The sequence below is a fragment of the Artemia sp. Qi Xiang Cuo genome, chromosome 1 (assembly GCF_049724085.1).
Source record: "Artemia sp. Qi Xiang Cuo chromosome 1, ASM4972408v1, whole genome shotgun sequence".
Taxonomy (NCBI): Eukaryota; Metazoa; Arthropoda; class Branchiopoda; order Anostraca; family Artemiidae; genus Artemia; species Artemia sp. Qi Xiang Cuo.
Window position 1 is genome coordinate 52,348,585 of NC_142794.1, and position 27,639 is coordinate 52,376,223.

A 27,639-nucleotide genomic window follows, 5' to 3' on the forward strand; every position below is an offset into this window, starting at 1 on the left:
TAATAAGTAGCTTATTGGTACTTATTAACGCAAAAGCACATGTCTACGCGATCTATTTTTCAACGTTTGGTTTTAAGTTCAAAATAGCCCAGGAGAGAGCCTGCAAAACTTTTCCAACTGGGGTGGAGAGGGTAATATTCAAACAGAAGTTTTTTTTTACCTGTACCTCTACAACATTTTTCTAATTTCCTACGGTCTTCCAGAGAGGCTGAAATATCCTGGCTTTCCCCTGTAGCACCCTTCGTTGGTGACATTACTGGCCATTCAACAAACCTCAAGAACAGCTGAAATGCCTTATTTGACTCGACATTATATTTGATTAGTTAACTTGAAAATTCTAAGCTTACTAACTCGCCAACAATTTCTTATATATTGCTTAAACCAAAAACAGAAAAAAAAACCGAATAAAACGACCATTTAAGGTGTCAGACCGTCCCTTGTGAGGCCTACGCTCGTCCTTCAAAAGTGATTTTTGGTAGTTTACTTTATCAAATTCTTTGGATGTGACAAAGCCAGGAGAGTTGTTGACTTCTGGTTCGGTCCATGATAGTGCATGAGCAGCGGATGAGTTTACAAAGGTCTCCATTAGATATCCAGTAAACGAAGGCGATCCTCGAAGAGGAAAACCCTTCAATACCAAGATGCCATCGTAGATCGTCGCCCTCTTTAGGCTTTCAGGTAGACCTTTAATGACTAAGGTGGAAAAAAATAAACAAAATAAAAGACACAAATGCAAGCAGTTTCTGTTTCTCTGTGACAAGTTTTCTTCCTAAGCTGACTTTGCGGCAAGCAAATAATGATTAATAGGCAGACATCATCGTTACGACGGAGTTTTGAGACTTCCGACATCTGTAACAACCATTTCTTCCAAATGTGTGGTTACTCTTCATTGTACCTCTCTATTCCTCTGTTACTCTAGGATTTATAAAAGTTCATTTAACACTTTAACACGGTGTAATCACAGCTAAAAATTTAAACAGGGGAAAACAGGTTGAACAGGCTCGAACACATTTCTACCAATCGTGATGTCAAGATGGACGTTGAGGATGTCTCAGTAAAAAGAGGCGATTCTCGCAATGTGACCGAGGCATTTTGGTTCAAATACAGAGATTCAATACCAGTCATCAATACTAATCAAGTTTTAATAGCATACACAGAAATAAGGATTATGCAAGAGCTGAAAATTTCGACTTTCAATAACTTTGACAGTGATTTTCTTCTCTAGATTGACGATAGGCTCTTTAAAGTTGCTGTTTGTCAGACCAGGTTTTCGCAAAATCGATTTTAAGCAATAGTCATTACAGGTTAAGAGACTGTCGATGTAAATGGGATATTCCAAACATTCTATTTGCCTCCTTTTATAGTTAGCTACACAGCTCTGGATGCCCACATAACCTTCGTTTATCGACAAGCTTCCCTCCAATGGATGTACCGTCAATGGTTTTAATGAGAGATAAAGCTACAATGAGGCAAAGGATAAAAAGATGGAGGTCATAAGGCAGCACTGGAAAACAACTGCTGACATCGGAGACTCGCCTGTCTGTCCTTCAGGCGTCTGAATCTGGCTTACGAAATTTGAATACATACCTTTAATCAGAGCTACTACGTTTTCGTAAACTCTATAATGTAGGAGTACAAGCCAAAACCTCCCACACACCATTAAATTAAATGCCTGTTTGAGATCCATAAAAAGTAAAAGGAGCTAATTCTTGAATTCGATATGTTTCTCCATCAGTTGCCGAGTGAAAAAGATTTGATTTTTGGTAGACTAATTTCTTTGGAAGTCAGCCTGATATTCCTCTAAGGCGAGGTCTGCTAGGAATTTAAGTCGGTCAAGGAGAGTTTTTGTGAGGATCTTCACCGGTTGTCTTGTCACGCTAATTGATCTGCAGTTGTAAGTCATAAAGGGCAGCAATCGTGAATTTTGCCAAAGATCTAGAGAAGTGTCCCGATTACAAGATGTCTATTATGACTTGATGATAGATATTTACCAGTTCTTCTGGATTGGATGCCACTGGACCTAGGGCTTTTGTTTGTCTTCGGAGATTTTATAGCTACAACTACTTCAGCTCTTAACGGTTGTGATTGGATCTACTGGTAACTGAGGCAGATGAAAAGACCGAGGGGTTATTCTGAGGCTCAATTTTCACACAGAAGCGTTCCTACCTGCGTTCGCACTCTTGCTCAGAATATACGATAGTTCTTCATGCTTATCTAATACGGTGGTGTGGCCACGGGTTTCTTTTCCGACAACACTGCAACTTTTTTCGTTTGTGATGTGGGTGTCACCGTTTTTAAATGTGTCTTCGCATTCACGGCAATTGTCATTGACGCATTGGCACACAGCCTGTCGTCTTTTCTTTTACTACTAGAAATTTAAGTCTATTATATTCGCACTGGTTTTTTCGGCCATGTTTGTTACTATGGTTATGTTTCTCAGCACAGATATCAATGATTTTGGGGGTGATCCATGGTTTATCAGAGTGAGACGGCACTCCCAAGAATTAATTGGTTGTTTCTCTGATGACTGAGGTGCTTCCATCAACCAGACAATCGATAAGGGCCGTTTAAATATAACATTTCAAAAGATTTAATTACAAAATCGTTTGTTGACGCTAATATGTCTACGATATAGAACACTCTTCTCAACATAATAATTAACAATCCCTTTTGCAATTGAGCAGCAGTCAGTGTACTTCTCACTCACTACACTTATGGTCATCTTGCTTGATATTCGCCTAGCGTCTGTAAAAAATCATGACCAGACTTATGATGCCCGGAAGCGGACTTATTGTGTAGGAACTGGAAACCAGGAATAGACTACAAAGTTACTGAAGTACTTAAACAGAATATTGAAGATACAATGACAGAACAAACCAGTCTTTGGCGACATGCCTTTCAAAAAAGAAGGATACATTGTGTAAATACTGCTTCGTATTCACCTAATTTGAGACAGGTAAAAGCTTGCATCATGTTAAAGATACACTGACTCAATATAATGTGACTCGAATCGTGGATGATGAAAGTATTACATCGAATGCAAGGAGTGACCAATTAATCAGCACTTTTGAATTTGCAAGAGCACAAGGAAAGGATCAAGAACTAGATTGCCCAGGCTATCATATTTTGTGGCTCATAACAGCTAGCCCTACACAGTCACAGTGAAAGAAAGGAAGATTTTACACTACGTATTGGATACAGAAGGATATTAGGGGAGATTGTTGCAACTAATGTTGAATAGCAGAAACACAACGTTACAGATCATTTTGAATCATCCACTAAAAAAGCGAAGCAAGTAATAGCTTTAAAAGCCTGGCAATATCGTTCGGAACGGAAACGTGTAAAGTGTTCTTCGAAATTAGCTGATGAACCGAGTGGCATTACTTCAATATGAGGAACTTGTCCTCGTCGTTCATTTTTGTGATGATGATCAGATGCAAGACAATTTTATGTACTATAATACCGCGAATCGCTCAAGTGGTTTAGGTCTTGTAAAGCAAATGGTTAAACTGTGCTCAAAGCCTGGTTTAGGTACAAACAAGTTACTTGGAGTTTGCTTTGATATTGGCGCCGACTTGTTTTGACAGTACAGGGCACTCAAGTAGATAATCGAAAGCAGAATCAATTTGTCATTTATACAAATTAAACATCCTAATGTTTGAACCCAGGCCTGTTGAAAGCCTCAAAATTAGACTTAGCACAAATCTCATAGGGGTATTTTAAGAAGTGCATACTTTTGCTCCTCTTTTATCCAATAATCGGAATTCTTAATTTCTGCTATGGTCTCAGTTTTCTGCATACGAAAAGAGAAAAACTACCGCACCTTTCTGACGCACGCTGGGTGACATGACCCATGAGAGTATGATCAATTTTTTTAAACCTTTCTGGCTGTTGTTACCGTCGTTAGACGAAAAACCGATTTCTTAGTATTAGCCATTACCAAGCTTAGCTACATTTTCTATTCCACGTTTGTTGAGAAAGTCAGTGTCTTCTTGATTTCAACTTCTTGTATTCCACAGAAAGAAATTTCTTTGCATTTACGGAAAAATCTATTTATATTTGTGGGGGAAAACCCTTCATTATCAAGATACCATCGTAGGTCGTCGCCCAGTTTAGGGGTTTAGGCAGACCTTTAATGACTAAGGTGAAAAAAATTCATACAATAAAAAACACAAATGCAAGCAGTTTCTATTTCTCTATAACAAGTGTTCTTGCTAAGCTGACTTTGCAGCAAGCAAATAAAGATTAATAGGCGGATCTCAGTCACGAGAGAGTTTTGAAAATCCCAATATCTGTGACAGCCATTTTTTCCAACTGTGTGGCTACTCTTCATTGTACCTCTCTATTCCTCTGTTACTCTAGGATCTACTAAAGTTCATTTAACACACTAAAGCGGGTGTACTGATATCCAATAATTCAAACAGGTTGAACAGGCTCGAACAGGTTTCTATCAATCGTGATGTCAAGATGGACCCCGACGATGACTGTAGTCACTTCTTAAAGAAATACAGAGGCGGCATTAAACCCAGAGGAGTAAAACAGCGCTTCAAGGTTTGTCATTTTCTATGTGGTTGCCATTTGCCATTTTGCATGTGCGAGGCATTTTTCGTTTATATCTAAGGTTTTTAAATTTTATTCATCAAAAGGGGCATTATTTTGGAAGTTCTTTTACAAATCCAAATTAGAGATAGGTATAATCCCCGCCCCTTCGTTAAATTAAAGACAAAGATCAAGCCTTGCTTTTGGTTATATTGCCATCTCCATTACTATTAAATACGTGTGAATGAGATGTGCTGTAAGAAGAATACGTAAGCTCAACACCGATGAATTTTTCTCTTTCTCTAGGTAAATACTGACACAATCTACAAACACAGTCGTAACAAAATTGAAGACTCACAGAAGATCGTTTTGTCCTAAGAATGCTCAGACCTTCTTCTTGGTTAATCATATATGCAAAAAAACGCTAGTAATTAAAATTAAAAATTACAAATAGAAAAATTAAAAAAACGCTCATGACAATCTCTGGATAGTAATGGTCACAATCCTTCATGAGGCTACAAAAAGAATGGATGTTTCATTTTATTGAAATAATAACGCCAAGTTTAAAATGAAAAAGTAACTAACGAACTATTACAAACGACTATTACAGTCCTATTATGATCTTTAACCAGACTTTTTTTAGAACTCATCTTTTTCAGTAATGGAACTCTTTTTACTTTCGGGTCGTATCCTCCCCTTAAATTAAAACCCAAATCATGTCAAGGTATACATTAAACGTTTAAAAAACTAACCAACTAAGATTAAACTACAACTTGCGATTTGAATAGATTTATGATTAATTGTATTAGGAATGGGATCAGGAATTGGATTAGGAATATACCCGTGATGATACCTTTAGTTCGAAGTGGTAAAAGATTGTTGGCAGAAGTATTAGGTATAGTAGTTTATAACAGATCGAACTATACACCAACCGTGTTGTCTTTTTTTAAGCTTAGAGGTCGTAGGAGATTTTTTTTTATATTGAGGGGTAGCAGGGGTTAGGAATGCCATATAGGCGACACCGGGGGCAAATCGCCGCGCCGTATAGCGGGATAACGCGCAAATCGTAACATTTTTTCTCTCCAATTAGGCATCCCTAACTTTTCTTTCTAATGAGACCCTTGTCATCAATCACAGGTAGGAGACTCTTTTTAAGTTTTATACGTGTATCATATTATCGGCATGCTGGTAATTCATCTAGTCTCAATACGTGCGATTTAATGTACATACAGTCTCCCCACCCCCCTTTGCTCAGTAAAATAAACAAATAGTCGAAGATGAACAAAATATTGTGAACAAAACACAAGTGGAATAAATAAGAAGTTAATTAGACTAAAGAAACTTGTCGCTAACCGCAAAAGGCCATTGACGCTGCCGTTGTGTTCCAACGCTAAGTATTTCCAAAATTCTTACTCATAAGGCCCTGTAGAAATGTGAATTTAGAATTACGCATGAAGATTAACATAGTATTAATCTTAGTAAAGAAAAACTTAGGTGAAACGGTAATTATTTAATGTAAACACTTCCCGAGCATTAAATCACACGTGTTTAAACACGTGCGATTGTCTCCTACCTGTGATTGATGACAAGGATCTTGCTAGAAAGAAAAGCTAGGGATTTCTAGTTATTGAAGAGTCAAAATGTTACAATTCACACGTTACACCGTTATGCGTCGCGGCGATTTGCCCTTTCTGCAACCTATATGACGTTCCTAACCCCCCACTATCCCTCAATATAAGAAACCCCCTCCTACAACCACTAAAAATAGCTAAAAAAAAGACAAAAAGATTGCTGTATAGCTCGACCTGTTATAAGCTACTATGCTTAATAATACTATAGGCAAATAATCGATTAAAATTACCAATCGGCTACATCTGTTATATTCTAACAAGGTTTATAAAAATGGAAAGTCAAAATTTTGCGTTGGCAGTAGTCCACCACATATTATGCTTAGCTTCCGTTTGTTTAAAGTTTTTTCCTTACTTTCATCCAAAAACTTTTCTTATTTATTTAACAACTGTCCGTTTCTGATTTGTCTATAGGAGTAGATCATATTCGCCTATTTTATATCTTTTCGTACAGTGGATTTCGTTTTCGAAGAAATTCACTTATATTTGTAGGTACTTTATTGAACCTGTGCATAAAAAAAAAAAAAAAAAAAAAAAAAAAAAAAAAAAAAAAAAAAAAACGATGCATGCGCCTCTCCATGACAATGTCTAAAAAAACGAGAAATTTCGTCCTCTTTTTTAGAGACGGTGGCTGATATCTCTATACTACGGCTCTCAGATACGCTAAACTGAATGGCATAATTCTCATCAAGATTTTACCCATTTTTGGGATTGTTATGTATCTTCGCCTTGTTTTTGATATTACATAAATTTCGAATGCACCTTTTGACGCGTAAATCTGAAATTAGTTATTATTGCATATTTAAAATAAGCAATAAAAGCAGGAATTATTAATCCCAATACTATTCTACAGACTCCAATTTCTTAGACTTCCACTTATTATGGACAAGGGTTGTACTTTAATTGCCCTTCATTAATACAAAAAGTTTGACAAACGCTTAGAACCTTTTCTCGAATCTAATAACATCCAGTTGTAAGACATTTTCTCTCTTTTTAAAAAGATTATTCTTTCAACTGGATTCTATTTCATTTGGAAAATAAATAAAGGATTTACAAATAAATGAGAATAAAATTCTAACCTGAGTACTTCCTTTTCCTTCACTCCCTTCAATCCCAGGCACTAATTTTCCAAGTGTTGTAATCCATTCATTAATTTTGTCCCTTCTCTTTCTTTCTATCTCGTTATGATTTTGTTTTCTTCGGTTTTCCCTCTATGAGTAAAAAAAAACAATAAACATTCTTTTATTTCTACAAAAAAAGGAATGGGAGGTGCAATTTATTGAATATCTTGAATGAATTCAATCCTTTATTCTGGAATTTAGGTCCTCTAATTCTACCCAATTCCCTTCATTTTCATAAGTTATGTAGTACTCATTTCTTTTTCTTTTTCAGTCTAAATACTCAAAATTGTTTAAAAAAGAAAGAATTTCTTTTTAACTTTCCGATCTTTCAATGAGGAGACATAAACTCTATTCTAAAATTACAGTTAGTTTTTGCAAGTACAGCCAAATTACGTTCTTTCTGTTCAATCCGAGAAACAGCAAGATTTAGACTGTAGATGTCTTAAATGGAAAAACAAATCCCTACTAACGCGTTTTTTATAATTTCAAATTGATTACAGGACATCAATGCATGACACGCGTCATTCATTGATATTAGTTTTTTCCAAGGAATAAAGGGAAACAAGCTCTATTCTACCCAGAGGCCAAAGGGTTCTGGAACTATGACAAGAATGACAGGTGTTAGGGTAAATGCCTCGACCCACTCAACACAAATCCAGTAAATGCAACGACAAAACCTCCCTTTAAATAAAAAACACGGGTGTCAGGGCAGGGTTGCCACCACGGTCAGTTCCTAAAGTGCTACAACTGCCCTAATTTTCATGCTACATAGCGATTTTTGGTGCTATAGGAAAAAAAATTAACTATAAAAACGAAATTTCTAACCGACATGTTTCAGCATTTGATTAGAAGAAATAGATCAATCAGTGTCCCAACAGGCACAGATTGAATAGGATAAGAACCACCAGGCCAATACCGGATACAGAAGGGGAGGAGAGAAGAGGGAGGAAGTAATTCGACTGCTTGACAAAGGGAGAACCTTTACGTATGTTGATTTTGCAATTCCACCAACTGAAATGTTAGTTTTTTATGGAAAATACAAATTTAAAACAGAGCAATACCATTTTACATCGCAATGAATAGTGTTTTCAAGAAAACCTGTATTAATAATTCGACAAGTCCAATTACTTGTCCTTAGCGTTTCGAGAGACGTGTATGACGTCAGAGGCTAGGTGAATTGCTACTTGATTAGTAGTCGAAATACTTACACCCGCTCACCCCGGAAAATGAAGAGTAAGGGAATAATAAGGGACGTCATATATGAACAAACACTTCAATATTTTCAAAAATTAAAAAAAGATATGAAATTTAAGACAAAGACTAAAAAAAACAGCAATAGTGAAAAGTAGCATACCTTCAGGGATTTGCAAAAAAGCTATGTTTGGACTGGAATGCACGGGACATGTCGGATAAGTATTTGTTTTTATCTTATAAAATCCATAATAACTCTTTTTAAAAGTTAAAGGTTGAAAAAGGTTTTAAAATAATTCCTAGTCCTGTAATAATCATTACAGGACCAAATGACATCATTTTACAGTCTTTTTTAGATACTGAAGACAGTACAAATATTTGATGCTTTTCATTGACACGTATTACATAAAATCGAGAAGGGTACCAAAATCATTTCGAGGAAGGGGATGGGGTTTGGAAATCCTTGTTTTGTCTTTCTCCCATATAACTGTCGATTGGTCAAAAGCCTTGTACCAGCTAGCCTATTGGTTCTAGTGCCTTTCGAAGATTAAAAACTCTGGGCTGGGATAAAATTACGCACTACTCCTTATTTATGACTGAACCTCTTCTGTAGGGAATCTTTGTCCACTGTTATAAAGGATAAATGCCCGTACATTCAAAAATTAAGCAAAATAGCAATTACCACGAATGCCACTCCGTCTTGAAATAAACTTAACCCACCGCGAATCTATCCTGGTTTCGCTCTCTCTTCTGGAAAACAAGATGTGTAGTATTATCTAATTAAGATCGAAAGTGGTAACCTTTTTATTACTTACAGTACTTAAATTCCCTGACTTATTTTGACCAATTGGTTGGGTTTTCTTAGGAGCAATTGGACGATAGTAATCTGTGCTTCTTCCACTCAGTGAATCTGTCATAAGATAAACTCCTAAAAACAAAACACATGTTTTAATCTTCTAAATTAAATAACAACAGAAATGGAGTTGAAAAGAATGCTATAAATATATTTACTTCACAGCGAAAAAAAAACAACTTTTTCTCACTTCGATATATACTTTAAATTTTCGAGACTTGTCATTGCAATTGTTCACAAGCTTAAATGTTCGCTTTTCCTTCTAAACCCTAGCCTTTCCTTACGCCAAACGACGAAATACGCCCAGAATGTTTTTTTTTAAGTCCTTTCAAAACTTTAGGAAAAATAGATGCACCCATTGCTTAATAGCAACTGAGAATAGGGCGAATAATATGTGATTTTTCTATTCTGACGCATTTTCCTTCTATTTTATTTTTCCTTTTATAGCCGTATAAATCCAGAAGAGTCATGTTGAGTCCCAAACTCAATGTCATATATCAATCAGAATGGATCACCATGCAAGAGTACAAGGGGATTAAACTTTTCCAAGGGGATAGAAAGGGAGATAATTTTCTTTTGATAGATCTGTTATTTGATCCCTTATTCCAATCACAGGTTTATCCATTTTCTCTCCCTTTTCGAATTTTTCTAACAATTTCAGTAATACTACCATAAAAGGAGAAAGAAGAAAAAAGGGAGACAGAATAAGAAACCGTAGGAGAAGCAAGAAAAACAAGGTGAATCCCAGCCACTAAAAAGAGATACAAATGGAAATACTTCGGTCTAAACCTCCACTCAACCATTCTCTTCCCTTTTTTTGCATGATTTGTCTTTATATCATCCTGGGAACTTACATCTATATTTTTCCTCATTCCGGCATTGAGGAGGGTTGAGCACTCTTCGCAGAAATACTTACGTTTTCTCACTCTCTTTTTCTTGGCTGGAACTGAACTTGTTTTTCTTAGTTCTCCTACGTTTTCTCGTTTGTCAGGCTTAGCCAATGTGGTCCCTGAAATTATTTAAAGAAGAGAGACCGAACGAAAAAAAAGGAGCAACCAGATTTCTGTCTAAAGGTGGAGCCTATAGGAGCCACATATGCGACTATGAAACCTTGGGGAAAGTGTTTATGTTTTGTTCCATTCTGCCAGGAAATTACATTAGTTCCAGAAACGTTTATGTGTACAAGCGAGTGATAAAATGGATGCATCCAAAATAGCTTCTGATTGGAATCTGTATTCATGAACTCTCGGTTTTGATCCATAGACGACGGCCTTGCACTATTTTCTATGGGAATGGACTCAATTTACAAATGTGAAAACAGACCTTAAACAAAACTGAAAAAAGACTTAACAGCTGAAATAGCAATTACTTCTAGTGCTAAATACTATATATGATCGGGTTTCAAAACCCCTAATGAAACAACTAAAGTTCTATCTGCCAGTTGCTGCCAAACATCATGAAGATCCAAAGACTATGCCCTTGTGATAGATGCAAGGGGCAAGCATTTGGCCTATCCCTCACTGGGGTCCAACGGAGCTAGGAGACACAGAACCTTAATTGAAGCTCTTGACCAAATTTGGCTAAATGATTAGTGCCAGCCCATTTAGTAATATGGCTTATGGCAGGATGATTTGACCCTTACCCTCCAAAGATGAATCAGGAACAAAGCCTGCAAAGAACAACCACGAGCCATGTTCTTACTACCCATGGGATTTGGCTAGGATCTGACTTCTTCTTCTGGTAGATGTGTTGACGACAAGCAATTAGGGATGTAATTTTTTCTTCTTCATTACCATCCAATTATCGATTCTGGAAACTGACAGGCGTAAATAAGACTTTAACTGTTACTTTTGACAAAGTTCGATTGAACTCTGACAGCCCCTTTTGGTTGATATCCTAATTGCTACTGCTTGAGTAACCCTCGTCTCCCTCCTTTCCTCTGAGAGTTCTAACTAGTCTCCTATCCATTAAAGTCCCTATTAGCACAGTGGCGAGGGATTGAGCACAGTATTAGGACAGTTGCACAGGGATTGAGATCTAACAATACGATATAATTTAGTTACCCCCTTTCCCCCTCTTACATTGGACAATTTGTGTCTGGACATCCAAAGGTATATACAGGGCACTGGTTCTTGCTTTCTAATAAGTTTTTTATTGGGGGGGGGGGGGTATGTGTTTTCCTGAGAGATGTCCAGATGACAAGAAATGAAGGTACACTTTGCTCCTCTCCGACAGAAGTTGATTCAGTTCCTGAGTGCAAAAAGCAGAACAAGTAATTCTAATGTTCGTTCTGACTATGTTTGATTGAGATTCAACAACACCTTCTGGAAAGTTGATAATAATTTAGACCCATTGCCCTTCTATCCCCTACAAAGGTCAGATCAGGTCATGATACTGTAAAGACATAACTAAGACCCTAGTTCTTGCTTCTCACTAGTTTTGATTGATATCCAACAATTCCTTCTGGTAGACATGCTGATGACAAAATTAAGGGTACCCTCCCTCGTCTTTCATATAGGTTAAATCGGCACTTGACTGCAAAAAAGCAGAATTAACACACACAATGTTTGTTCTGACTAAGTTTGTATGAAATTACACAGCCCCTTGTGTCCTGACGACAATAATCTATACCCACTGCCCTATTTATCAATGCCCACCAAGTTTGATCGAGACCTGGCAATTTCTTCTACAATATATCTTGCATTTCATCATCTTCTTAAGATATGTCAGCACTTTCTAGTGAAAGTTGGGAATAAGAATGATCACAGGATCCTTTGAAGCAACATCCCTTTGAAAGAATTGATCAGATTCTATGACTGTATACCAACACAGTTCAAAAACTAGAGAATGTAATTAACTATGTAGACAATCGGAAAAATTTAGTAAGTCTTTTAAAAAGGATGTTGCATAGAAACACGGAAAAGCTCCATCCAGCAGGTCATTTTTCAATACTAGGCTGAATTAAGAGCTATATTCCAAGCTTTGGAGTAGCTCATTGATTCTTGTAAATTTTTGGATTTCTACAGCCAAAGGCACCATGATAGGCCTGTGTCATATCTTGTGCAAAATTCCAGACATTTAGTAGGCTTAAGTCGTAAAATACGATTTGGTTTCCCAGAATTTTGGAACTCAAGTAGGACAGTAGGAGTAACACTGGTTGAGGCTCAAGGCCCACGCTGGATGTTTGAGCATCTAAGAAAGGATATTCTTTCTATCCAAGAATCATCCTAATTACAAAATTTATATTATGTCTATTTAGAACAGAAATTTGGCCCAAGAGGTCGCCAGCAGCATAAGGGACGTAGCACATTTTTATTCTCAGCATCAGGGTAGCTCTAAGGCATATAGTCTGGCTATTTAAAGTATGCCATTAGCCATCAGGTTTAAGAATAGTAGCACATACTCAGGGATGAAGAATGTGGAGGTTTTTGGCGCATTACACTCTCCCCCCCAAAAAAAAGTGATATCTTTACCATTGTTCCTCTAATTCTTTGTTCCTCTACTTTTTATACGTTTGTGTCATTTCAAATGCATGCTTACTCCCCTAATAAATTCTTCCCCGTGTGCAAAAAGACCACTTGGGGGCAAAAAGACCACCTGGCAAAATCAAGCTCAATGAGGCACTTTAGTCACCTCTATACTTTTCTTTTAGCTTTTCAAACGAAAAAACGTCAGCAAATAATATAGAGAAAAGCATGACATAGAGAGATCATGGACGTAAATCTTTGAAGTTTCGACAGCAAGGCCTTTCTAGGATCCGAAAGTGTCATCCGGATTACCCAAATTTAAAGTAAAACTCACAACATAAATACTCGGGAAAACTATACAGTGGAGAATTCATGGAAGAGGAATAATAGCAATAAGGCTAAAACACCATCGAAAATAAAATTAAATTAGTTAATAACTTATTGTTACTAATTTTTTAATTACTTGAAATTTACATTTGCAAAAAAAAAAAAGAAGAAAAACAATACCACGTCTAACTTTTTGCGCTATTTATTTGGAAGTCTTTAGTGCAAACAAGTTTCGTTCGTAGTCGAGCTTCTTGGTGAAAAAAAAAGACTATTTCGCCTAAAAACGTTATTTCACACTTCAACATCTCACTTTAAAGAACATGCAAAGTCATTACCATTCAATGGGGCAGTAAATACTGAAGACAATCCAGACGACTGGTCACTTATTCCATCTATGTTTTCAGAGCTGATATGTACTACTTGGTAGGAAAGAGGATCTAGAAAAAAAAAAACAACTTAAGAATCAACTTTGTATTTCAGAGTATCAAACAGTTTGTGGTAACAAACTGTAAGCAAGCAGCAAACAAAAGGCTAATAGTAACGGAAACTCTAAAAAGGGTGTTTTGATAACAATATATGAATAAAAAGAATCTGCTTTTTATGGTAAAAACTGATGAAGCTTAAAGCAATGTATCAAAAGCAGTCCTGAGAAAAGACCTGGGAAGATTAGCCTAGAGGTCAATTGATCTTAATGAAAATTATAACATCAAATTCAGCACATAAGAGACCCCTATTGTACAGATGCTACAAAAATTCCAATCTACAAAAATGTAGAATTTTCCATTTTTTCGAAAAGGAAGATAATGGATGCCTTTTTGTTTGTTTGTTTTTTCACCCTAGGGTAATCGTTTTGAACTAATGGTCCTACAAAATCAGGAGATGAGTCATTCAAACAAAAATTACTAGTTCTAGTGTTCTTTCTAAGTAGCCAAAAAAATTGTGCCACAGCAAAGTGGTGTTTTCTGTCAATTTTTGGCACTAAATTACAATTTTGACCCTAAGAAGACACAGTTGCTAAGGTATTGATAGACAATTCTGAGACACCCAATTGATTTAAAATTATTTGAAAACTATATGTTAAGATTCCAGGTTTCAGAGGCAATTATTCTGCACAGTGATGCATTCTTTCCTAAATTGTCGCGTAGTCCATACAGAACAAATGGTTAATATAGACACTTATTTTACAGTTTCATTTAACCAAGTTGGGGTAACTAAAAGCAGGTTAAGGAGGAAGTAGGCTCCGCTCCTCATTTACAGATCAATTAACACTCATTTTAAGTTTTAATGTTGCTTTCTAATTTCACTTGAAAAAACTTGTTTCTTTCTTTTAATTAAAATTTAAGAGCCCAGCTTGGGGGAACTTGATATCAAAATTAATTTCATTAAATATTTTAACAACAGTAAAATACAAAGGAATTATGAAGAGGAACTTTTAGTAAGTGAGCGCCTACTGTAAAGATTTCCAGAAAAATAGGGTAGATTTATATATGTCTACAGGTTCCTTAAGCGGCTATCAGAGGATATTACTAGTAGAGTATAGGGAAAAACAAATAGTTTGTACAGCAACAGTTTTCAGAAGAGAGGAGGGGGAGGGTCTTTGGGTAGATGTTTGTACCCTGTACATATGTTTTGAAAATTGGTGCCCTGACTAACGGTACAGTTAGAAGATGTACAACAGCAAGAATCACAACAAGTCAAAGACAAAAGTAAAAAAAATGAAATATTTGGTAAGAAGACAAACCAAATCGAGAAGAGCAACATTGTTACAATGTTCAATGCCAACAAGCTATGGTACAAAACCCAGCATAAATCTAAAAAGATAATGTAAACTATGCAAGTGTTGCTTAAATTCATTGAAACCCTTTGATGTTGGATGTATCAACTGTGGAGCCCTCTGTTTTCTCAAGTAAAAAGTAGTAAACAAAGGTGACTAATTTAGAGATTGCAGCTTGCATGGTCAAATTGCGTTGCCACTTCCACAATTTCCAAATGAATTGGTTTACCTTTTTTAAGGATGTCACTTACTTTCCAGAGGTCCATATTGTACTGATATCAGGGGCGCCAAGTAGGGGAGCGGGGCATGGCCCCCTCATAGACTTTGAAAATTACCTTCTTATTTATATTTCACAGTTATTTTTTATTTTAGCTATGTGCTAAATTAAAACAGCAACTGGTCCAATAAATACGACCAACAAACTGGTGCCCTAATTCTATCATTAGGAGACAATCTTGTTTTGAAATGTCAAATGTCTAAGAGCGCGTCTCCATTCACGCGTCTACACTATTTTGTACCTGAGTAGGGTTCATTCAAAACTAAGCTTCATGTGGTCAGTATTTCTTTATTGTTATTGTGAAGAATTTGTTGTAAACTATGAGTGTTGTACATTGCCTTTTTTAGTAGCTGGGAAAGGAAATGTGTTCTAGGGTTTCAAGGGGGTTTTGGTCAGCAGATTCTTGACGATGTTTAATAGTTTATGGAATGACTAGTCCCAGTGGAGTGTATGGGACTGTCATGAACAGGAAATATAAGTGATTCATTTATGGGGTTTCTAAGCGGGGTAGTTTCAGTATGGAGTATGGGAGTGATTTTCTAAGTGAGTTTCTATGTGTTTCTTCAGTTCTTCTCTTGCCGTGTCTGAGTGAAGTCCTTGTCTACTACTCGTTTAACTGCATCTATCTTAAACTACTGTACATAAACTTAGTACAATAAAACACATAGTTTATAGTGAAAGAGACTCTTCTGCCTCCTCCACGAGAACCCATAATTCTGGATGATTTGGCTACGCTTACCAAAGTAGATCCCATATAAGCAGAAAGCAAGGTTTACATCGTAATCAAACTATGAATAAAAAGCGACAACAAACTTTGGATTTTTTTTTCGGTGAAAACGCGGAAGAAAAATGGAGAAACTTTAGTGCAAGAAACTGGCAATAGTGTCAGCGCCCAAACTGTCGGGTTAGTTGAGATAAATTCCCCCACCTGTGACAAAATTTCGGAAACAAGCATGACAATAAATGGCTCAGGTCAACATGAAAGTTCGGTCTGCATCGCTGAGCCCCTTGCGGGTTCCAGTAGAAGTCAAGAAACTCTCTCAGATATCTCTAGGACGCGTCATGACAAACCACCTCAACCTATTCTTGAGAGATATCCGGCTTCCACTTCTAACGGAAGGAAATTCAGTGCACATTACTATAAGACTTATGAATGGAATGAATACTCAAAAAACTTGAATTCCCTGTTTTGTTTTGCTTGCCGCCATTTTTCTATGGGGACTCTAAGGGCTGGAGAAACTGCTGGAAAAAGGGCTTTCATTGAGTCAGGATTTTGCAAGTGGAAAGACAGTTCTGCTCTATTAAAGCAACGTGATGGTTCTGAAAGACATAGGCATTGTATGTCAGCATTGACAGAATTTAAGATAATGAGTACTGATACTTCGAAATCTATCAGCGAATGCCTCAATTCAATCCAGAATTCAAGAGGTTCAGGAAAATAGAGATCATATGAAGTACATTTTTCGCGCTATTTGCTTTATTGGCCGCCAGGGTGTTGCTTTGAGGGGTCATGACGAATCAGAAACATCTGCAAACCGGGGTAATTTGGTTGAATTGATGGAGGAAATGTCTAAAGGCGACGAAAAGCTGAAGGCCAAGTTACAGCGCCGACATGGTCAGTATTGCAGTCATCAGTACCAAAATGACGCAGTTAAACGGATAGGAAATGCCTTGCGCCAAGATATTATTTCAGAAGTAAAATCAGCTAATTACTTTGCTATTCTTGTCAACGAGACAAAAGACATCTCTAGAAAAGAACAATTAGCGATCCTACTCAGGTACATATCAAATTGAAAAGTAGTGGAGCGACCAATTGGCTGCTATCACATGCACAAATTAGACGCCGAGAGCTTATCCACCTCAATTTGTGAAACTATAGAAAAGCTTAGTGTGGATTTGATGCTGTGTATTGCCCAATGTTATGACGGCGCATCCATTATGAGTGGGGAATTTAACTGAGTTCAAGCAAAATTTAGGGAGAAGGTGCCTCATGCAGTTTATGCACACTGTCACGCCCACAGATTAAACTTGGTTTTGACTGACTGCCTAAAAAATATCAGCGAACTTTCTGAATTTTTCTCTGTGCTGCAAAGACTTTACGCATTTATATCATGCAGCAATACTCGTCACGAGCTATTTGTGGATTTCCAGCGTATTAGCAGGCAAAAAGTCTTGGAGCTTGGGAGGACCGTCCAGACTTGCTGGTTTTACGCAGTCCGCTCTATTTTGAAAGTGAAGGCCAGATTTGATTGTATTGTTGCTGTGCTTGCCACAGTCTCTGATAGTTCCCAAGGCGAGGCAGCCTGTGAAGCAAAAGGACTACTGGACAAAATCAACTCTGCCTCTTTTGTTTCAACTTTTCACATAATGGAAAAAGTATTAGTCATTATAAACTGTTTATCAGAGCAACTTCAATCCGGAAGTTTGTTGATTTATAAGACACTTGCACTAATTTCTGGGACATATAAGACACTCCAAAAGCTGAGAAATGATAACAAATAAAACAACTTAAGCAAAAACATATCCGAATTCTTGGCTTTAAACGATATCCAAGAATCAAAATCTCCACAATCTAAAACCAGTGCTCGAAGCAAGAGAAGTCAAGCCATTTCCATTTGTCTCAATGACTTTCTTTCAAACTCAACAACCGGTAAACGCAACACCAGTCACCCAGTTGAATCAGACTGCGGTAAACTTCTGTACTTTGAGGTAATACACCGTTTCACGAGTGAGATTGACCAACGTTTCATGTAAAATATGCCTCTGCTTGACCCTTTATCTGCCTTCGACCCCTCAAGTTGCAACTTTCTCGAATTTTCGAAAGTGGAAAGAGTTATGTGTCATTATCAAGAGATTCTCGGTGTCGATGACCATGCCATAGAATCCCACCTTTCTCTTGCAAAGCTACATCTGTCAAAAAGTGATATTCCAAAAATGGATCTTCTTCGAGCTATCGAAATCTTATCCGACCTCCCAGTTGCCTATTCTGCAGTGCTAAAACTGATGAAGCTAGTTGCTACCTTGCCTGTGACCACTGCCAGTAATGAACGATTCTTCTTGGCATTAGGGCGTGTGAAAGACTATCTGCGATCGACGATGGGAAACGACAGACTCAGTGATCTCATGATAATGGCTGTTGAAAAAGAGGATATATAGAAACTGGATTTGGATAGATTAGTTGCCAAGCAGCGACCTCGCCGCTACCCCCTGTTTTAGGTATGTTTGCTCAATGTTGTTCTTTTTTGCATCTTAATTAAAAGACATTTCAAGACAAGCAACCACAAGAATTAGACACATACAATCCTACCACATGCCAAGTGGAGGGGCTCAGGCAACATAAACATAATATATTACCAGGAGTATGCAATTGGCATGTGCCAGGCTTGTATATATTTGTTTCTCTAATTACGCATTAGCATAATTGTTATGTTATTCTTTAGGCTTACTTCATGAGGTCTCAAACCTGCAATTTTGATTGAATTAAGAAATTATGGTGTAAATTCGATTCCTTCTCCATGTTAATGCATCAAAGAATCATCAATTTCATAAAAAAAATTGTCCTGGGGCATTTTGTGATTCTCACTATTGCTTCTTTGTCATCTTTGTCCATTATTTTCACGTGAGATTTGTTGTGATGATTTTTGTTACATGTTTTCTTAACTCAAATCTACTTGTAAATCATTTTTGGGCATCATTACTTCACAAATATTTTCATGTTTTTTGCTTTAACTGTTTGGATTCACAAAAAATCATGTGTAATTTTGCATGACATCATAAACTCCAAAATAACTTCTTCCCTAGCTTTACCTTAGTCACAACATTTCTGCTTTAATTGCATTACTGCATACTTCAGTAGCAACTAGGAGTGTTCAAATGCCTATGATCTCTGAAATATCTAAATTACACATTGGCATAATTACCTTTTTATTCTTTAGTTTCAAGTCATAGGGTGGCAAATCAGCATTTTCAGCTGAATTATGAAATTCTGGGTATCTACTAAATATTTTCCATCAATGCCCTAGACCCATTCTTCTAAGTTCTATGCATATGACTAAAAAAACAACATAATACAAGAATTTGGTAATATAAATCTATGCAGCATTCTAATCTATTGTTTTTAGCTGTTCTTTTGCTAAAATGGCAGAGTTACAGATTTTCTGAAGGAGCCATTATAGTACAAAACAGTAGCACCATTAGATCCCTTATTTTATAGTTCTTTCAAATACTATATCTACTTTGTGACAATGCACCCCTATCCCCCCCTGATGGTCCTGGATGTAGCCCTAGGAAATGCAACACTAAAACAATGAAACTCACCTCCTATGTGCCAAATATGTGACATGTTTCTAAGAATCAAATTAGCATGTTTTGTTCTATTATAATCTATATTTTTAAATAATATTTTTATCCACCTCAATTACATTGCCATTGTGTAGGCCTGACACAAGGGCTACCTGTCAACAAAGTGAATAATGTGAATAAAGTGAATAATTTTTTTTTTCATTGTAAGATGAAAAAAAAACCAACAAAAATATCTTATTTTGGGCTATATTTGCAAACATCAGGGAGGATTGGGTTCAATGTCAAAAATACAAATCTGATTACAGATGCAAATCAAAAATGCAATTGTAACCTAATGCATTGAAGCAGCAACAAATTTGACCCTTGTCTGTTAATGTGGATGGTGTCCTTAATTTTAAAAGGTCAATACAGAGTGAAAACTTTAGCATACTTTAAAGTGAATATTTTAAACTGAGGTTAAAATTTAACTCTGAAAAATCTGAGGCTCTTCTATTTAATTAGAGTAATTTGGGTCCCAGCCCATTAGTCCAGCTGGGGAGTTCTTATGAAAAACTTGCTAGCCAGTTGAAAAACTTGTTTATCTTGGTCGGTTGATTGGACCATCCCTAAAGTAAACCTGTTTGGTGCTGATTCCCCACCTTCAAAAATGTGTGATAGGTCTTATGCTTGAATTGTCCAAAATAAAAAAAATATTTAAAGCAAATAATCCTTGCTAAACTGTATAATTCAACAGTAATACCACATTTTCTGTACACAGCACCATTTTCAAAGATTTTCTCACAAACAGATAACAGAAGTTCTGTTCAGTATATTTTAAATTTGCAAAATATTTACTTCATTTACCCCCATGGACCTAAAATTCAGCATTAATTTGCAAGTATAAAATAGGCAAACCAGCAATAGCCCTATCAAAACATATTTTGAAACAGAACTGCAAAATCAGTTTCATCCATGGTATCATAGGCTTACGGCAGGTGGGGGAAGCTGCCTCCCCCTTAGAACTTCAAATTTACACTAGATATGGTCGAAAAAGCAGTTGAAAAAGGTAGATGGTTAAAAAAGCAGTTGATAAAAGGTAGATGGTTGAAAAAGCTGGAAATAAACAACAGCTGGAATGACAGAATAAAGGTCAAACAAGAAGCAATTATCCATAATGTCTTGGAAAGATTTAGCTCTAATCCAAGAAGATTGATTAATACTGAAGCTTATTGATGATTGTTGGTGATAAAGATTTCATAAGTATGACAGAACTTGCTGGCTATGTAAGGTTTTGTGAACTGTCAATATAACTTCAGCCCACCACCCTTCATTACAGAATCAGCTGCCGCCCTCCCTATAGAAGAAGCTATGTACACCCATGCATGGTATCCCTTTCTTCTACAGTGAAGTTTAAAGTTGTATGTATGTAATGGTTTTTCAGTATTTTATAGATGTCCTTATAAATGTGCTGTATTATAGATGTCCTTATAAATATGTAGTTCAGTGTTATTGATTGTCCTTATAAATGGAGTGATGTCTTCTTTTTTTCTTATTCCCTTATTTGTTTTCTTATTTGTTGTTTTCTCTATTTTATACTCTATCTTTGTTTACTTTTTTGAATTATCTGACAGGTTAGACATAAATAAATATGATTAAAATCAAGTTGCCATCAAGCCATGGCTAATTGGAGAAAAGGCCAAGACAGATAGGCTGAATAGAGAGAGCATAAAACCAGAAGTCGTATTGTACTACTCTTAATGCTTCTTCAAATTAACAGTAGGTTTGTAATGTTACTGTTCTTTTAAGGTAGGCTTCTGTTCAAAACTGACACTACCAGACTAAGATTTAAAAATCTAAGGTTTTTTTCAACAGGAATAAATGTATGGTAGTGTGTCCTTATAAATGTGCTGTATTATAGATGTCCTAATAAATGTGCTGTATTATAGATGTCCTTCTAAATATGTAGTTCAGTGTTATTGATTGTCCTTATAAATGGTGTGATGTCTTCTTTTTTTCTTATTCCCTTATTTGTTGTTTTCTCTATTTTATACTCTATCTTTGTTTACTTTTTTGAATTTATCTGACAGGTTAGACATAAATAAATATGATTAAAATCAAGTTGCCATCAAGCCATGGCTAATTGGAGAAAAGGCCAAGACAGATAGTCTGAATAGAGAGAGCATAAAACCAGAAGTCTATTGTACTACTCTTAATGCTTCTTCAAATTAACAGTAGGTTTGTAATGTTACTGTTCTTTTAAGGTAGGATTCTGTTCAAAACTGACACTACCAGACTAAGATTTAAAAATCTAAGGTTTTTTTTCAACAGGAATAAATGTATGGTAGTGTGGCTAGGGTGTATTTGAGCAAATTTGTCCTTTTTTTGGTATTAGTAGACAATCAGGATTATTGAGAAGGGAAAAAGTTCAGAAAACAATTCTTACTTCATAATAGTCAACATATTTTGAAGGCACTTCCTCCAGACTTTATCTCATCTTCCCTTAATGTTCTAATATATTGCCCAAATTGCATATTTCCCATGTGTTTTTTCATTTCTTGATTCTGCCAGTGCTGATTCAATTTACTAGTAAACAGGTTGAAACAAGAGTGTGGTTAAATCTCAGACAAGCTACTTTTTCCTATATTGAAAAGTGGTTAGATTAGGAAAATGAAACTTTCAGTAATGAATCCAGGGCCAAAAACTCCAGGAAGGTTCTGCCAAGCTACTATGTTAACCCTCTCCTGATTTTTATCTTTTAAAATTTACATACTTGACATGTAAATTCACATATTGGAATTTAGACAAAACAACATTATACCTTAGTTTAGAGTCTCTTTTTCTCTGGATTTAGTTCCAAAAGTGTAATTCCTGCTGTTTAAGTAAAATTTAATGCTATACCAATGGGTTTTTCCTAAATTTAGGAAATGCATTTGCAGATCTTTGAAACCTTTGAAATTGAGATTGAGGAAAGTTTTGAGGCTGAAAATACTTTTATGACACTTTATTCAAGCAGACAATCTATTTTGCAAGTGTTTTACTTTTATAAAACAAAGATTTTTAAAAGTCATCAAAGGTCAGTGTCCTCTAGAGGGACAAGGAGCAGAGATAGATACTTGAAAATACCTTCCTGGGACACGTTTAAGTCTGTAGATGTATACCTGAAAGTTTTCTTTAGATACTGCTTATATCCCTCTGTTAGTGTCAATCTTGTTAAAACCTGTAAATCAAATCAATGGTGACACAATTGAAAATCAATAAATGTATGTGAAATATGTAATATGGGCTCTATATTTGGATAAAATTAGAAAGGTTAAGCTAATATTGAATTTGAAAGCAAAACAATTATTATATTTGAAAAGAGCATTAAAAAAGTCATCAAGAAGTATGTTCATTTTGTTCATACGTCATTTATGTGAACTCACAGCATAAATATATATGCAAACAGTACCAAAGTATCTTCAAAAATGATACAGACTAAAGCACTAGGAACTAGAATTCTCTCAATGTGTCACAGTAACAGGTTCAGCTGCTTCTTGGCATTCAGTCAGATCATAGCATAAGCCTGTTTTAATATGCTAAAATTTGTCAGTGCACATGCACAAAGAGGCAGAGTCATAAAGATAGGTCTAGACTGATACAGTATGTTTCAGAATCTTTAGGTAAATATTTCGATGTCCATATTATTGACTTACAAATAAATCAACACATTACTCAATACCTTTTTATATGCTCTTTAAGAATATAATAACCATGTTTCTCCTACAAACTCAAAATTAAGCCCTTGAAGATGACCAAAAAATTTCAAGTTTTTGGGTATAAAAAAGGCTTAAAATGCTGGTTTCAAACTTACTATTTGATTATAAACCCATTTTTTTAACTTAAATAATCCACAAGCAGTGATTTATCACAATTAAGTTGCATAAAAATTCAAAACAATTTCTCTATTTTTCTACCCATAATGTTTCTTCTGTTGGCTTTGATATGTTTCAACATATAGGTGAAATGGCAGTTTTTAAGTGGCCTAACAGAATAAGAAGAAAACAGGGCAGATTGGTTTAGAATTTTTTTTTTCAACTTAATCTTGACAAATCAATGTTACAAGTCATAATTAATGGATTTACAATGAAATAGTAGGTTAAGTTTGAAAAAAATATTATAACCCATTTTAATATTAAAAAAATATAGAATGGTAATGGTATTATCATTTTCAAGAAGGCTTAAAATTGAATTTGCAAGAAAAGTGATTATTATATTCAGAATGAGCATAAAAAATGGAGGGAAAAATTTACAATTGTGGCCTATGATAAGGAGACATGTTAAGAAAACAATTCTTGCTTTAAAATATGTATCCTAGTTAACATATTATCCAAGGGGAGGACCTTTATCCTCAAATCTTTCCTCTTTTTCCCTTCTTTTTCTATTTTTTTTTATTTTTTGCCATGCTTTGAACACTATTTGTAAATGTTTTGAAATTGTTGCTATAAATTTTTTTTATAGATGGTGTTCATCCTGGTTGTTGATAATTCTGGTGTTTTTTTTAAGATACATAACGCCGTCGCAAAAATACAAAATATTGCTGTAAACATAAATATATATACAGTTTTTTTTTTAAATTCATGAATTTCATAAAACCTATATATTAACAGTCTATACACCCCCACCCCCCTAATGTGCAAATATAGAGCCGAAATTGCATTCTGAACCTAAATATAACCAAATGAACTGTACTACAACCTCTAAATATATCCCAAATCAGTAAATATTTGCACATCAGGGGGTGGGGGCAAAATTCATTTGTGATGTATATGAAGGTTATATTTAGAATTAGAATGAAATTTTGGTTATATATTTGCACCTTAGGGGGAAGGGGGTATAATAATTTTTTTTAATGATAGAAAATGGTGTGGCAAAAATACAAAATAAACCACTATTTACATGTTTGCTAAAAACAGAATTGAGAAGAAATGAAATGGATGGAAAAATTACCTTTTTTGATCTAGGATGATATAGCAGTTTCAACACCAGAGGGAATTATACAGGTGATTAATTTATAATGATCAGATGATTTAGATGATTAAATTATAATGTCATAAATCAAGACACTTGTGATGATAAATTTGATTTAATTTAGTTATTGACTGGTGCCAGGTACACTTTGATCTGGCTGATGAATATCAGGTTTGTATAACTCAAGCCTGTAGCAATAAATGATGAAGTCTGTCCCCTTTATTGGGAAAAAGTTTTCCAATAAAACTTGGCAAGATATCCAACCATGTGGTTGTCTGATCTCCTGTACTTGGTGATTGCTTCACATATTGAATGCTATAGACGTTCAATATTTTGAGTGTGGGCCCCAGTCACAGGGTCCACAAAATTTAAAGAATGATTCACAGTTAGGTGCTGAAAACCTTGTGTCCCTAATCTATTGTAGGAGCTCCAACAATTCGATATTATAGTGGTTCCTGGATGAATCCACTCTTTTATAATTTCAAGTGGTGTGTCTGATGTTCAGTTGGGAACGGGAACAATAAAAAAATTAGCAGTGCCTCTTTCAATTCCTCCAAACACCCACTGTTCTTCAATGTAACGTCCCCTATTGTATTTTCTTTTCCCTGCTTTTGCTTTGTCAATTCCAACTATTTTTCCAGGACCACCCAATTTACCACTATGTTTATCAATGAAGTCAAGGCATATTTCATGAGAAAATCTTTGCCAATCAATGGCAGTTCTTGATGAAATGCCAATTTCATCAATCATGAATTGCTTAATATGGGATCCTCTATTCAAATTGCAAAAAATCAGCAAAATTTTGGTTATTTGCTGAAAAGATAAGTTTGCACTTTCACACCAAGTCCCCGTATTAAGACTTTGACTAAAATTGCACTGTTTTTTTTAAGAAGCTTATGTTCACATTACTCTGTTCTTGTTTTTTAACAGCAGAATGAATGTCGTGATTCATCAGAATGGCATTCAATTTGACAATAAGGGCAAACATTGTAGTTGGCAAAATGTTATGATTTAAAAATTGTTGTATAGCCTATCACCTTCAGTTTGAGGGGACAGTTTAAATAACATAATTTTATTGTCACACAAGACACATAAATTTTTTGTTAATGGAATGATTCAAAATTTTTTAAGCACAACTTACAATTCATATAATTACAATAGGCAACTGTGTTTTTTTAAACACATACTATGACATTAACTAACAATGACCAAGATAAATGCTATCTATAAAAAACAATTTATAGCATCAATTTCAAAAGATTTACACATTGTTTTCAAAGCATGGCAAAAATAAAATTTCTTTTTTTTAAGTTGGAAAAAAACGAAAGATTTGAGGATAAAGGTTCTCCCCTTAGATAATATGTTAACTAGGATCATTATACATATTTTAAAGCAAGAATTTTTTTCTTTAACATGTCTCCTTGTCATAGGCCACAGTTGTAAATTTTTACCAAAATGGCATCTAGTGGTATGTTCACTTTATTTGTAAGTCAATAATATGAACAGCAAATATTTAGCAATCTTTAATGGAGAGTATATGACTTTTCACTACTGTTTACATTGGCCTATATGATTCTGCTGTGATGTGAACTGCTCAAAATTTATCAATTTTCTGCATAGCCTATTATGATATAATAATTATTCTTTTTAACATATTTCCTTCTCAATAGCCCCAAACATAGGCTAATATCCTGGTAAAGTTCTACGAAATCATATTATTGAGTTAGGACAAAATTGAATACATCATTTGATGCCTTTTTTTATGCTGACTACGAATATAATAAGCATTTCTATCGCAAATGAATTACAGCCCCCCCCCCATATAGGCTATACCTAACCTAACCCTGAATTGGCATTTATAGGGGGGGGGGGGGGATGAAATTGATTTCTGATAGGAATGCTTATTATATTTGTAATCAGCATAAAAAAAGGCATCAAATGGTGTATTCACTTTAGTCCTAACTCAATAATATGATTTTGTAGAGCTTTACCAATATCCTTTCCTTTTATTAATATTCTAACTAACTCAATGCACCTTTCATCACTCTATGAATGTAGTCTACCAAATCCCACTCTTTGCAAATGGACCCTAACAGGTCATACTGTCAAATAGCCTACCTTAAAGTAAAATAAAAGTATAGGCTATTAGGCATAATTGAGTAGGTATATTTTTACCAAATCATATTATTGACTTACAAATAAAGTGAATATACCACTCAATGCCTTTTTTATGCTCTTTCCAAATATATTAATCATTTTTGTCAGAAATGAATTTTACCCCATCCTTATAGATACCAATTCAGGGTAGGCCTATATATTTGCATATTAGGGTGGGTGGGGGCAAATTTTATTTCTGATTTAAATGCCAGTAAAGTTTAAACTTTACCCCTACCCCCCTAATGCGCAAATATATACCCTGAATTGATATATAGGGGTGGGGGTAAAATTCATTTCCAACAAAAATGATTAGGCTAGGCGTATTATATTTGGAAAAAGCATAAAAAAGACGTCAAGTAGTATATTCACTTTATTCGTAAGTCAATAATATGATTTGGTAAAAAATTACCATTGAGTAAAATAAGTGTACCATATTTGAGTGCTATTAAACTGCAAATTTTATAGGCCTAGCCTTTTTTCAAGCTTACCATCTTCATCATCCAGAGATATTTCAGGGTGATGACTTTCCTCAAGCATACTGACACAATTTTTAACATCCATTATTAGATTATCTATAGTCAGATTGCTTATGAAACTTTTAGCTTGATGTCGATGACTCACGGCTTCTCTTGGATTTGCAGCTTTTTGTAATGGATAACGTGTTCGAAATTCAAAAAAAAATATTGAAAAATTCCTGACAGCTAATGGTCTGTTCAGACCAAAGACAAAAAGTGTATAACGTGCTTTGTCTGTGGTCCACAATGTAAGGTATCCATATTCATAGGTGTAGGCAGCAGCGGCGGATCCAGGGGGGGGGGGCCCTGCCCCCCCCCAAGATTTTCTGGCGCCCTCTCATCCATTGTGCAAACGACCCTTTTTTGTGAATGATTCAACTAAGGCCGACGCTAAAAAAAAAAAAATCGGATACGCCGTCATTTTTTACTTTCTTTTTATCACATTATCTAAAGTTCAAATCCGACACTGCACGAATCATGATTATTGGGTTTATTTTTGGGA

General features: G+C 35.5%; 1 protein-coding gene across 1 annotated transcript in view; it reads right to left on the reverse strand.

Moving 5' to 3' along the window:
- Nucleotides 1–27,296, reverse strand: part of LOC148956453 (upstream stimulatory factor 1-like) — a 38,638-nt gene extending 11,342 nt beyond the window's left edge. The window contains exons 1-4 of the mRNA XM_089095372.1: nucleotides 27,111–27,296; nucleotides 13,462–13,563; nucleotides 9,295–9,407; nucleotides 7,247–7,378 (exon numbers count right to left, since the gene is read on the reverse strand). Of these exons, the coding sequence (XP_088951498.1) occupies nucleotides 7,247–7,378; nucleotides 9,295–9,407; nucleotides 13,462–13,563; nucleotides 27,111–27,183 (420 nt within the window). The 5' untranslated portion in view covers nucleotides 27,184–27,296. The remainder of the gene's footprint in view (nucleotides 1–7,246; nucleotides 7,379–9,294; nucleotides 9,408–13,461; nucleotides 13,564–27,110) is intronic.
- Nucleotides 27,297–27,639: the final 343 nt, after the last annotated feature.